Raw genomic sequence first — 12,820 nt, 5'->3', positions numbered from 1 at the left:
GAAACTAAACCACAGACAGGTTACTGACTAGATTAAAGGAGACTCTATGCAAACCCTTCTTATGTTCATTTGTTGTCCGTGATTTTTGGGAATCTGTTAAGACCTAAGTGAGGGTTGTACCCCTAAAAGTGAGCGACAGAGAAGCAGGTCTCATCCCAGTGCTTCATCTAGCCAAAAATAGAAGGGCGGTCTGCCCCGCTCCCGAAAATAGCCGCCCTTGTGCCCTTCAGATGTGTCCCATGCTCGCCCTTGTGCCCTCATCACTTGCCATAGGTCCGCCATCCTGCCCTTGTCAGTCACGAGTAATGAGTCAGGGCTTTCAAAATAAGCCGACGCATCCGACTGTTAGTAAGTTTCCTGCGACGGCTATGAAATATCTCGTATGATATCAACGATAGTAGCTCATGTGATCAGTGGTTATATTCAAATGTACTGCAGTCAGTGTGCATCGTGTGAAAACGTGCCTCAGACGCGTGGCCTAGTTTAAGTTTCCAGGAAATTGGCTGACTTCCGAACTACTGCCAATCATTCTAGCGACTGCCATTGTAAAGCTGGTAGTGTATATTCGATGGATTGTTTCGTTTTGAACACATCGTGATGCTCTGGATCTTTTTATCTAGACTATTAGACAAATTTTATATATACAAGGTGAAAAACTTTGTTCGGTGAACCCGCAGAGAGACTCGCACAGACAATTAGTTTGAGTAGCCTAATAGCAATAATGTGTTCTTAAGCTGGCTGCTTACCAATTATCAACAGTTACTCGCCAATCACTAACACTATCAATTTAAACCAATTAATTTGATATTTCTAAGATTAAAAATATGCAATTTCATGTAGGCCTATACACTATTGCTGGCTCTTTTTCGCTGTATTTGCTACTTGAGATTGCTTTTTTCTGCAATTTTTTTGTCTGCAACTGGTTTTCCCAGACCTGCCAACTTCACAATTTTTTTTGTAGTAACACAATACAATTTTGATAGTAGTTTTCTTATTTCAGTCAGTAGCAGGCAAAATCAAACATTCTAGTGATAGTAGCAAATCATTGATTGTCAGTAGCAGCCGAAACGACCAGATAATACCAAGAAAAACACGAAATAATGATAAAATTCTGTTTGTATTTATTAAAAAATTGATTGTTAAACTCTCCTTCACATTAGATTTTTTAACATCTTTTTAAAGAGTCGTGTAGCATGATCTGATACTGCAAAAGCTATGTTGTGTTCGACCAAAAAATTAATAAACATCACCTCTTAGGGTTACCAATTCGTCTGCTGTTGGAGTATTTGATGTGAAATAGCGAGTGATTTAACAGTGCATAACTATTTGATATTTGAGATGGAACAATGCACAGATACTTGGACGTATATTCTGCACTGAATTTTTGATTGGCGACACGGGTTTTTTTTTCTGTTGTTCGTTACTAGTCCCTTGTTTGGATTTTCTCTTCCTCGCAGTTACTTCACCTTCTTCCGATTCGCTTTCATCATCATCGGAATTCGATTCGTTTGCCGAAAAATCCAAATCAGACAACGATGCCGCCATGTTAACAGGTGAACACTAAATCCAACCTCCGACTATCACATTTCATGATCGCTTATTGATAACTGCGCATGCGGACAAACCAAAGACTACCGTTCTGTGGATAGGATTTAACAATGACAAAATTGATGTGAGCGTATTCGATTGGCATTCTAACGGAACACCGGAGTGAAATTGATTATTATGTAGCACCGGAGTTCTACTGGTTTTACCGTAGCAAACTCCGCCGAAATCGGAGACATTGGCAGCCCTGTTTTCCAAATAATTTTGAAAGCCCTATCTAGATTAACTTTTGTTCAATGACAGGCATAGGTGTAAGGATGTACTGTGGTCAAGTGAGTCACTCATGGCAAAATCAGAGTTAAACATAGTTTCTAGTCCTCAATTGTAGTAGGGGTAACTAGATTCTATGCAATAGGGAATATTGCAGGTTGCCCCTAAAACGGACGTGAGTGCGTTATTATGTGCCCTTGCTCCGATGGAATCACGCACAAAAATGCCCTTATTTGAAATCAGCACCCTGCCCTTTTTCAATGCTAGATGAAGCACTGCATCCATAAATTGGACTGGAGGGGTGGACATTAGGCATAAAGCTAACGAGTAGGCCTGCATTAATGTCGAGCATGAGGCGTGGAAAAGAAAAAACTCGGCCACATTACTTACCAGTGTACACAGGGATTGGACGCAGCATTGTCATCTTAGTCGAATTCAGGCCGAAAATACTAAAAAAGACGATTTTTATGCCGGCTGTCCAAAAGAGGCATCATCCTTGAGAAGATGGATCTGTCGATAACAACCGAACGTCACGCTGAACTGTACCCCAAAAAATACACCAATACTGTTGATGTTCGAATCCCAGAATAAACGACCGCAGTAGTGTTAACCCACGCGCCCTTCTGGCGGTGAGTATGGTTACTATAATATAGTATACTATGACATGGGGCGATAGACTATCGAATGAAGGTTTACCCTTCTTTGATAAAGTATCGGAGAAGGGGATGTGTATCGGGTGGATAATCCAAGGTACTCAACATCACCCAGGGTTATCATTTATGACTGTATAAGATACGCCTAAAGCCTTCATTACATTTCACAAGCCCTTTCTTGTTTTATATTACAGACAAGACACTAAAAGAATATTTTTCAAGGTGACGTATGAAATTATTCATGAGTAAGTTTATCATATGCAATCGCATGAAAGACCTGCTCGCAGGTAATATCATGTGTAAATAATTTTGCGGCTTTTTGAGTGTAAACTACACTCTGCTTTCAGATTTGCTGCTTGGGATCGACAACATAATTTTTTTATAAGGAACCAAATTGGTGTTTACCGACTACCTGACTACTTTTATTTGACTAATAAGTGCCGGATTGAAAAAGACTAGTTTTGTACGATGGATATTATCGTGATTATCTGTGTTGATAAGCGTGTGCATTGATCCTTTAGAGACTTTTTCTGTTGGATAGTGATTGGACTGATTATTGAATAATTATGACGATTCCATTTCTATATTTTCAATATTTCAAATAAAGGTCTTTTTTTCATTTTTAAACCTATTTTTATCTTAAAGAAAGACACATTATAGAATCAGCTATTATCTTAGAAAATCCCAATACTGTGAATTCAAATACAGGTTTCGCCCCTCACAACAAACTCTTATCTAAATATATAAATATATATATATCTGGTTTGAACATATCTTCTTCATAATTCCTATGATTGTATCTATTTGTCCTATTCATATATCTTTGTAATTGTTTCTTAGCTATTGGTTCCCTTCTTTAGTAACCTCTATAATTTTGAATTACTGTAATTCATTATTGTGTTTTTTGTTCCGCTGATGGTGAGGCTGAGGCAATGCCTCGAAACTGTAAGGAAAATAAACTGTTTTTACAGATCTAACTGTGGGTTTATATTTGTTAACTCAACACTGAGATTGATATCAGTTAATTGCAGTCAATACAGATATATAGTTCGTCATATTTTATTTATTTTAAATAAGGCCGACCATTTGGACAGAAATCGCACATTTGTTGCCGAAAATTTGAGTTCCGGGTTTCTAAAACACTAATTGACCCAATTGTAGAATGTTGATCGAAATTCCGAAAATTCTACGAACTAGTGGTGAATGTTGGCTTACGATATAATCAAAATAGGTTCGGATCCCACGTTTATTAACGATGTATTCGAGTCACTTCGGGTACGTATCTCTCAGCACTGGCACGAAGCTCAGCGCAAACTATTGATTAAAACAATACGACATTAGCTGGGACTAAAGTCCCGAGCGGGCTAAAAAACCACTGTCACACATTAAAGAGCTATGTGGTCAGCATCTTCACCCGTCAAGGGATTCGAACCCACTACGCTAAAGCTGTTCGCCAAACCCCTTGACCTCACGAGTCGTTGGAGTCGTTACTAGCCGACCAGAATCCGGTCGTACCAATCACAGCGCTTGTAACAAACAACTTTAGGCATCAATTGGTTTTCCCGTTAAATGGACCAATCAGCGAACGTTTTACTGAACAAGGAAGTATTTTGCAAATCGATATATGACGTCATGCGCAACAGCGCCAGTAATGAAATCACGCTTCGTGAGGCCAGGGGGCTGGTGGAAGCGAGTTCGGGAGAGATACCGGACCCCTGGCAAGCGAGGATGTGTGGTCAGCGGGTTTTTATTTTTATTAGAAAAAGATGATTAATGCTTTGCATATGCGTGCAAGCGCATTTGATTAGGCAGTTTTTCATAATGCAGACATGCGGCATTTGATTTTCTTGAGAAGCTAGGGTATATTTTGTGGCCAATTGGAATCTCTTTATTTCCTTCTTATTTCATCATGATCATTTATGAACCAAACTTCTATCATTCCCAAGCAGGACAGCACAGTACAAAGGCATATTGAACAGCATAAAAACAAAATATTTCTATAACCAGGAAGTAAAAAGGAAGTGTGTTGCAGAACCTATAGTACGTGCTGCCCCTAGAGTCAGGTATGTATTGAACTTCCCTATTGATTTGTATAAGGGATTTACCATTTTTTGCTAGTTTATGATAATTCCGGTTCGGTGTCCGAATCTGGTTTTTGGTATCGTACAGGGCCTATAGTTCAAGGTCGTGTGGAGGTGTTCTTTTTTGGGGAGAATAGTTTTCCCGGGCCTTTTTGCCGTCAAGTTTTTTATTACGTATAGTAGATTTATGGCTTCACTGTCGTTAATGATGAAAGGCTGGACCCCTAGTTCTAATCGTGACCTCATCATCTGAGTCTATAATACACTCTCCAGGCAACGATCCACCTACCACTCCGATTGCTGGCTTGACTCTACCGCCTGGAGTCCCATCTGCGAATAACGAGCTACTTTTCTTCATGATGTTTACTAATACTTCTAAGGCTTGTCGTTAATCGTATTATTCAACAACGTAGAAAATAAAGTTATGCATTCATTACTAGAAGCCTATGATTTTGTTTGTTAGTCTTAGGTCTTAGCCCTTCAATTTGCATGACATTTCATTGCACTTACAGAATATATTACAGAGTCCAATCTTAACTTTCTTGATATCCTGAATTTTTTCTATCTCACCGATGATGAGGTAACAACCGCGACTCCTTGAAGGAAGCTGTATTTCATGCTGGAACCAAACTGTTGCCATAGCCAAATCAATTCTGAAATGATGGGTGTGGATATAAATGATGGAAGGTGGCAATAATTATTGGATTCGAATTTCAAATCTGACTGGATCCCTTGTCCCATTCCATATGCATTATTCTAGAATCCAAACTAGAATATATTTTAACACCTTGCTAAATTACATAACATCTTTATTCAAAATGAAAGCTTTTCAAGATCAAGACATTACATTCATGCGTCTTCAAAACTTCCCAAAATAACTGGATTCCGTCTACCGACGAATGGACGGACAGACAGACGGAAAGTGTACGCAATAGCCCACAGGGACTAAAGTCCCAAGTGGGCTAAAAACGAAATTTTGTCAATTCAATTCAATTCAATTTATTGAGGCCTATTTCTTCAGATATTTTTAGGTGGTAATTAGTGTGGAAACATGGCGGACCGGTCGTTTCAATCGAGGATATCGGCCCTAAATTATCAGAATTTTGACTTGGAAAAAAATTTCGATCAAAAGTAATTTATTTTGACTCTACAGACCTCCCTGATTAATAATATACAGAATATACAGAAATAAAAATTTTTGGGAGGGGGGTACGAAAGTGCAATAGCGCCGAAATTTTCAACCTGAAATCCTTACTTCTGGTAGTTATTTACCCAATCGTTGGTGGTAAGCTTTTTATAATCAGATGGGCTTATACCAACGTTAGGGATGACAAGGGCCAAAACACGGTTAAAATAAATTGCCCATGGGCAATGTGTGGTTTACCTTGAAAGCTAGAGGTTGTTTGGGGTAAAGGCATTGCTTGAAAAATCTTTAGGCCTATAATTCGTGACTTCAAAGTTCTATATTGTATTCCATCTTTCTCAAAGAATTATTTTGTAGTCAAATAAGACCAAAAATATACCTTTGTAGGGTACATACAGGTAGGCGCGGCAGGGGAACTATTTAATATTTTCAAAGAAATATTTTTCACAATATGAAAAATTATTCAAACAAAATTCATATGATGTCACATATCAGAGGGTGGCTGAATATTTAGTCTTGGAAACCTCTTGCAATGTATGCCCGCGGAATCTAAACCGGCGCAGTAAGAAATCGGCGTATTAGATCGTTTTAAATCCTGGAATTTACTACTACAATATTCAGACCACGACCTATACTTGTAGTTTGCTGCTTAATATTTTCAGGTCACAAGAAATTACAATTTATTATAACTTATATCAAACAGAAAACATAGCGCTCATCTTCTGTTGATGAAATGTCAGACGCGCCAGCAAGCAGCGTTTACAGTATCACTATAGTAGTGTATACTGTACGAGCGTGTGTTTGTGTATGCAACAGTCTATAGCACTCCGCGCGCACGTGGAGGCCTTGTGTAAGTGAATGTTCGCTCGCACTTCAAGAGTCAACCAAATCAATCACCGGGTATTAAAATGAAACAATACCTATGGCGGATAATAATTACATTCTCATCAGCAATGAGCATTTGAAATTTGCACGTATATCGCACCTAGTCCAATGAAACGTTCGCCATTCTATGGCTTTCCCATAATTATTTTAGTAGTGCCGGAATTCCCCGTATATCCCAAAAACAGCCAATCACATTCGCTCGTAGAGACAATGCCCCCCAATCGAGATCATTGCAATTTTATACGCGAGAGCTAAGAATTTTCCCGCCAAAAACAGTTTATCGTAGAATTTTAACAAAGTTGACCATGTACATCGACGGAGGTTCGTCATGTCTTCAAGCGCATCGATTATACGTAGTTTAACCCGAGAACCAATGAAACAAATGCTCACATAAAAAAAGTCCGCGATTTTACATGAAGTTGGCTCAATGCCAACTTCATATCGCTAACAAAGGTAAACCAAAAAGTAACACTTCAAAAATATACTTTCTATTTACTTCAGTCCACAATTAATGGCTTTATTCACAAACTAACACAGGTACCTTTCGAAATAATCCAATTTCATGTATGTTTCGAGCGATTAATCAACATTATTTTGAGAAATTAATTAATTTTTCCACAAATTCCACCATTGGCTGCCATTTCTGTGTATTGCATAGGCCTACATGTGGCATGATAGACAAGGAAACCTACAAGGATTTAAATAAAACTTCCAAAACGAAACGAAAATTTGTATTTTTGATGGTTTTTCAATATTTATATCAAATCTTCGTGGTTTCCATAATAAATAATGAAATAATAAATTCTGGTTGAAGAAAAGTATGAATTAGTGTTGATTTCTTAATTTTTTCAATTTCATTGTTTCTTTTCGTTAGTTTGTGTTGTTGTCCTGGCCTCAGTCCACAGGTGCCAGCACCCTCCACAAGTTTTCAAAATGGCCGCTGTTGACTCGACAGAAATATACTCTCACTTTACGGCCGATTTGCACATGGATTAAGATCGTCAGGTGAGGTGTTATAGGTATCAAACAAACTACAAATCTGTTGTGCGTTGATTACAACAAAAATTAGACCGATATCTTAAGAGACAATGAAATGACCGGCAAATTACTCGTCAGTCAAATTGATTGACGAAAATTGCCTGCAAAACTGACCTTCCCATTCCTGACTGTGGTTTGTGAAAATATCCGATCGTGAAACTAACCCACAGACAGGAATGGGAAGGTCATTTTTGCAGACTATACTTCTTGGTGCATTTCACTTGACTCATCCTCCCCCGGCAGGGATTCGAACCCGATGGCATCGAGATTGCCACGGCACGAAACCCTGCCATAATCGACCGTGTGCGCAATACAAGCGCAGTTCAGATGATGTGATTTTTAGCCAATCAGAAATCCTGTTTTATTTTAGCCCGGGTTTTCCCATTTATAGTTATTCCTTGAAATTTGCCTCAACGATTATACAACGAGCAATCTGATTGGTGCCGCCAGTTTTCGTTCGGAAAGCTGCGCATTTACCTGCGCACCCGGTCTACTGATGCAGGGGTTCGTGCCATGGCTGAGTGTAGCGATGCCATCAGGTTCGAGTCCCTGCAGAGGGAGGATGCACTTGACTAAAATTCTATTTTCTATTGTCTATCTGTCCATTATTCAGTATGTATGTATTTCGATGCCTTTTAAAATAAAAGTTAATTGACTTGTAGTGTAAGAGTCAATACATTTTGAATTGAATTGGTATCAGGTAGGGAATTACGGTCAAAACGTCATGTCAAAACGTCCTCTTCCAAAACATCCTCCGGTCAAAATGTCCTCTGTCAAAACGTCCTCATCTGTATAAGGGACCTATGTCCTCTCCACACTCAATCAACGGTAGTTGAGAGAGGACAGCACCTCACGATAGATGTCACCTTAAGGAACCTTGATGTTTTAAAATGTGAACTTTTTTTAGATATATTTAGGTCCCCCCTCCGATAGAATGTAATTAGTATGTTGTAAATACAAAGTGGCTATATTTACGGCGTCGTAAAGCGGTCGTAAATTCTATATTTACGACGGTTTTATATTGAATTTAGGATTATGGTCTAGAGAGGAGAGGATTAGGGTTAGGGTTAGAGTCCGTTTTACCTCCTAGGGATAGGATTAGGGTAAGGTGAGGCTATATTTAGTTAAAACATTCGACCGGTTTCCAACGAGCTCGGTGGTTTAGTGGTATTATGCTGCGCTAGTAGGGCTACTTGCCCGGGTTCGAGTCTCGCTCGATCCGCTCTATTTTCTCTCGATTCTCCACACAGGGGTTTGGCGATGGGCTTGGATTTTATTTCCGGGTTGTTGATAATCTCGCGAGAATGGCGCTAAATATGAAGTGCGAATAAATTCAAAATATCACGGAAATACCTTGTGTTTATATTGTTTATTCATCCACTAGGCCTAGTAAGTTTCGATAAACAATTGGTCGTTAAGAACCATTATCAGACGGTCGTCACGCTTTACTATATAAAATAACAAGGGATGAAACGCCAGGCCTCCGCTGTACTTAAATTTTCAGCCAGAAAGTTGGGACAGTCACGTGACATTCTGATGACGTCATCGCATTTAAAACTTCAACATGAAAAGTTAACATATTCACTGACTGATATCAATTGTCAGATTATGATTCATATGAAATAAATAACTTATAAAGAATAAATTATGATGAAATATATAATTCATAGTCAAAAAATGCATTTGAATGTAAGTTATTCTCAAATATTTTTCGTATCATAGTTTCCATCTTAGATGCTTCAGGTTCGCATTCAGTCAAATAAGAAGCGTTAAGTCACGTGACTGTCCAAACTTTCTGGCTGGCACGACTTGAACTGAGTTTCCTCCCTTGTAACCCTTGTTATTTTATAAAGTAAAGCGTGACGACCGTCTGATAATGATTCTTAAAAGACTTAATGACCAATTGTTTATCGAAACTTAATAGCGGATAAATAAACAATATAAACACAAGGTATTTCCGTGATATTTTGAATTTATTCGCAGTTCATATTTAGCGCCATTCTCGCGAGATTATCAACAACCCGGAAATAAAATCCAAGCCCATCGCCAAACTCCTGTGATTCTACACACTTGCCTTGAATTTTCTAAGTCACGCACCCTAATGTCTATTTATTAATTGATGAGACCTGTTTTTCTGGGATATTTTGCTTACTTTTTGGGGTACATACCTCATTTATGTCTTAACAGAATGCCAAAAATCGCGGACAACAACTGAATATCTGATATATTTCCAGTTCTGTACCAATTAGATGGATTGGCAAAAAGACTCCTTAAGTCCAGTTTAATGAGAGAGAAAATCCTCCATTTTGTCAAATTTCTTGGATTTGAACATTGTTACCATGCCTACGCCACCCTGATTTAGTTGTTGAGACCCCACAAGAAAAATAACTTCATTTCGTAGGCATGGTGACAATGTAAAAATTCAAGAAATTTCACAAAATGGAGGATTTTCTCTCTCATTCAATTGGACTTAAGGAGTCTTTTTGCCAATCCATCTAATCGGTACAGAACTGGAAATATATCGGATATTCAGTTGTTGTCCGCGACTTTTGGCATTCTGTTAAGACATAAATGAGGTATGTACCCCAAAAAGTAAGCAAAATATCCAAGAAAAACAGGTCTCATCAATTAATAAATAGACATTAGTGCGCATGCGCAACCTGAATTAGCCAATCAGAATGAATCGTCGTAAGTGTCGTCTGTTTACGGCCTCGTAAAAATAGCCTGAGCGTTGTAAATAACGTTTGTCCTATGTTTCAAATACTTTTAATTTCTGTTTTTGTAAATATTGATCGATGCCTCATACGCCATCTATACATAAAAGGTCATATAAGCCTATTCAGCTTAGGCCTAGGCCTAACTCGCCATAACGCGATTTAACAGTAGTAATCAACCTATGCGCCCTATATGCATTAACAGAATTTATTGTACGCTAAAGTTATTCTGGCGTGAGTGACGACGTTTTGACCGACGAAAATGAGGACGTTTTGACTGACAACGAGGACGTTTTCACCGGGCCCTGGGCCCCTGGGGGTAGGCATGCGATTGCAAAAACGTTTTGACCCGACACCCAGGTCCTATAGCCCATCAGATTATAAAAACTTTAGCCCTAGTACGCAGCTATGGGCAATAAAACTCCAAATACCTGCAGAAATGAAGATGTTGTTTCCAATTCCAGTGAGATAACAAGTCCTGCTTTAACAGCCGACTACACCGAAATACTATCTAACCGCGGACTCTTTCGAATTTTGGTGAATTAGGGGTGGCTCCGATGGCAACGCTACAGAGGGAAGTGAGGTTTCAGCTATAACCCGCCAGGATCGCGAGTGGCACTGCTTTTGCTAATCAACTTAGCCAAATTCATTAGGTCATTAAGACCGGCTTAGATGTCTATCCCTCCAATAGTATATATGGTATTGTAAATAATTGATGTATATATATTTTGTTACGTTTTCATTCTCTAAATTTCAATCACTTCAGTGTTGTTTTGTAAATATTTGTATACATGGGTAATAGTTTTCCTCCATATACCATGGACATGGTACCGGTAATGGTTGGAGTGTAAATAAATCGTAATCGTAATCGTAATCGTGCTAGTTTACATCAAACGAATAAACATTGCATAGTCGACAAACACTAATTGAACCGGTTGATAACAAACGAACTAACGTGCGTAGGGCCTACTTAGGTAAGTTATTCTTTGCAGCAAGTAAATCCCGTTTCTATATAAGCCTATTGAAACTTAACCGATTTTTATTTCTTTTTCAACCACAAAATCTGTGTTTGACATTCGGTGAGACCTGGAGAAATGGCGGGAAGACAAAGTGTTTCACCCCCTAACAAGAAGCAGAAGACGAACAACTTAGAAGCAAAGTTCGCGATTTAGAGAAAGTTGTCGCTGATCAGGACGCAATAAGCCTTTTTACAGTTTCCAGGCGCCATTTTTGGGGTACCCGCCGGGTCCGCATTGTTGAAATTTTTGTCCCTATTTTTCTCCGGTTTAATTCTATTATTTCGTTCATATCTCTGGATTTGATTAAGATAGAAACAAGGTAAAAATATCGATGAACTCGGCTGATAATAAACTTTTTTATGATATCACTCATTTGTTAAGTTAATGCAACAATGCGCACCGGTGAAGTTATAAACATTGATATCGTCTTCCCGATAATTTAACTTGAATTATTGCTCATCTCATTCAAAAGTTCGTAATTCTTACAAATTTTAATCTACATTTTTGAAGTTTTCAGGATCATAGCCATCTATATGTGATTTGCATATTTATATCAAGAAATTTGACAATTCAACCGGTCCTACTTTGTTAAAATCAAAATTTTCAGTAACTATGGAAACAAGGGCACCTAGTTAAAATGGTAAATAGAGATATATTTCTAGTAACACAGGGACAGACTACGGGTTTGGAGGGTCGGTAGTCCGGACCCCTGCTCCTTCCCATTAAGGTTACCATCTTTGTCAAGACAGTGATCGCATAAAACCTACAAATCTGACACTCATCCTCCTGCAAATTAAATTGTTTTGGATGTATTTGTTTCAACACCGAGGAGCACCCTACCCGCAGCCTTAATATACGGAAATTGTCCTTATTTTTGGACCCCTCTCCCAATCATCTAAGATAGTCAAAAAAGTCGAAATAAGTCTTCTAGTGTCAGGCATTTAAGTTTCATTGATCTCCCGTCAATATTATATTGTTTCACAGTATATTGCATCAAGGAAATATGGCCGTTGGCAGGTGATTCTGGAGCAAGTTGCTCAAAAGTTAACCATCAGAAATACCATGGTGTAATGGCGAGCACTCGCTCCTCGGTTAAATACTGGTACCCGATTTGAATTTTCAGCAGCAGCTCCACGCAAATGGAGACAGCCATGGCTGTGTCAAACTTGACGCTTGCAAACCGTTGGATCGGGTTTGCTTTTTTGAGAATGTTCGATGTTCGATCTTTATTACTGATCGTGGACACGAGCTGGCAGGTGTCTCAAATTGAATTTGAATATATTAGGCTTAGTCGATTGTGTTGGAAAGATTGGAACTTTGGAATATATTAGTATATATTGAGGAACATAACATTCGTTTACTTTCTGTCAAAATTGATCTCGTGCGTTTGATAGTTGTTTTGAGATTTGGCACATTCTCAAGGTCTGTATTCAAGGTCTGTATTAGCCCACTTCACGTAAGTAGCCATGTA

General features: G+C 38.6%; 1 protein-coding gene across 3 annotated transcripts in view; it reads right to left on the bottom strand.

The window, feature by feature from the left end:
* The window catches only part of LOC141912060 (UPF0047 protein YjbQ-like), a 61,448-nt gene extending 50,550 nt beyond the window's left edge, over positions 1-10,898 (bottom strand). For all 3 annotated transcript variants that reach the window (XR_012620115.1, XM_074803240.1, XM_074803241.1), the window contains exons 1-2: positions 10,762-10,898; positions 5,060-5,202 (exon numbers count right to left, since the gene is read on the bottom strand). Coding sequence is in view for 2 of the 3 variants with exons in the window: in XM_074803240.1 (XP_074659341.1) it covers positions 5,060-5,189 (130 nt within the window). In the remaining variant the exon portion in view is untranslated. The remainder of the gene's footprint in view (positions 1-5,059; positions 5,203-10,761) is intronic.
* Positions 10,899-12,820: the final 1,922 nt, after the last annotated feature.

Source organism: Tubulanus polymorphus, chromosome 10 (genome assembly GCF_964204645.1).
Source record: "Tubulanus polymorphus chromosome 10, tnTubPoly1.2, whole genome shotgun sequence".
Classification (NCBI taxonomy): domain Eukaryota; kingdom Metazoa; phylum Nemertea; class Palaeonemertea; order Tubulaniformes; family Tubulanidae; genus Tubulanus; species Tubulanus polymorphus.
This window is presented reverse-complemented; position numbering and strand designations above follow the sequence as displayed.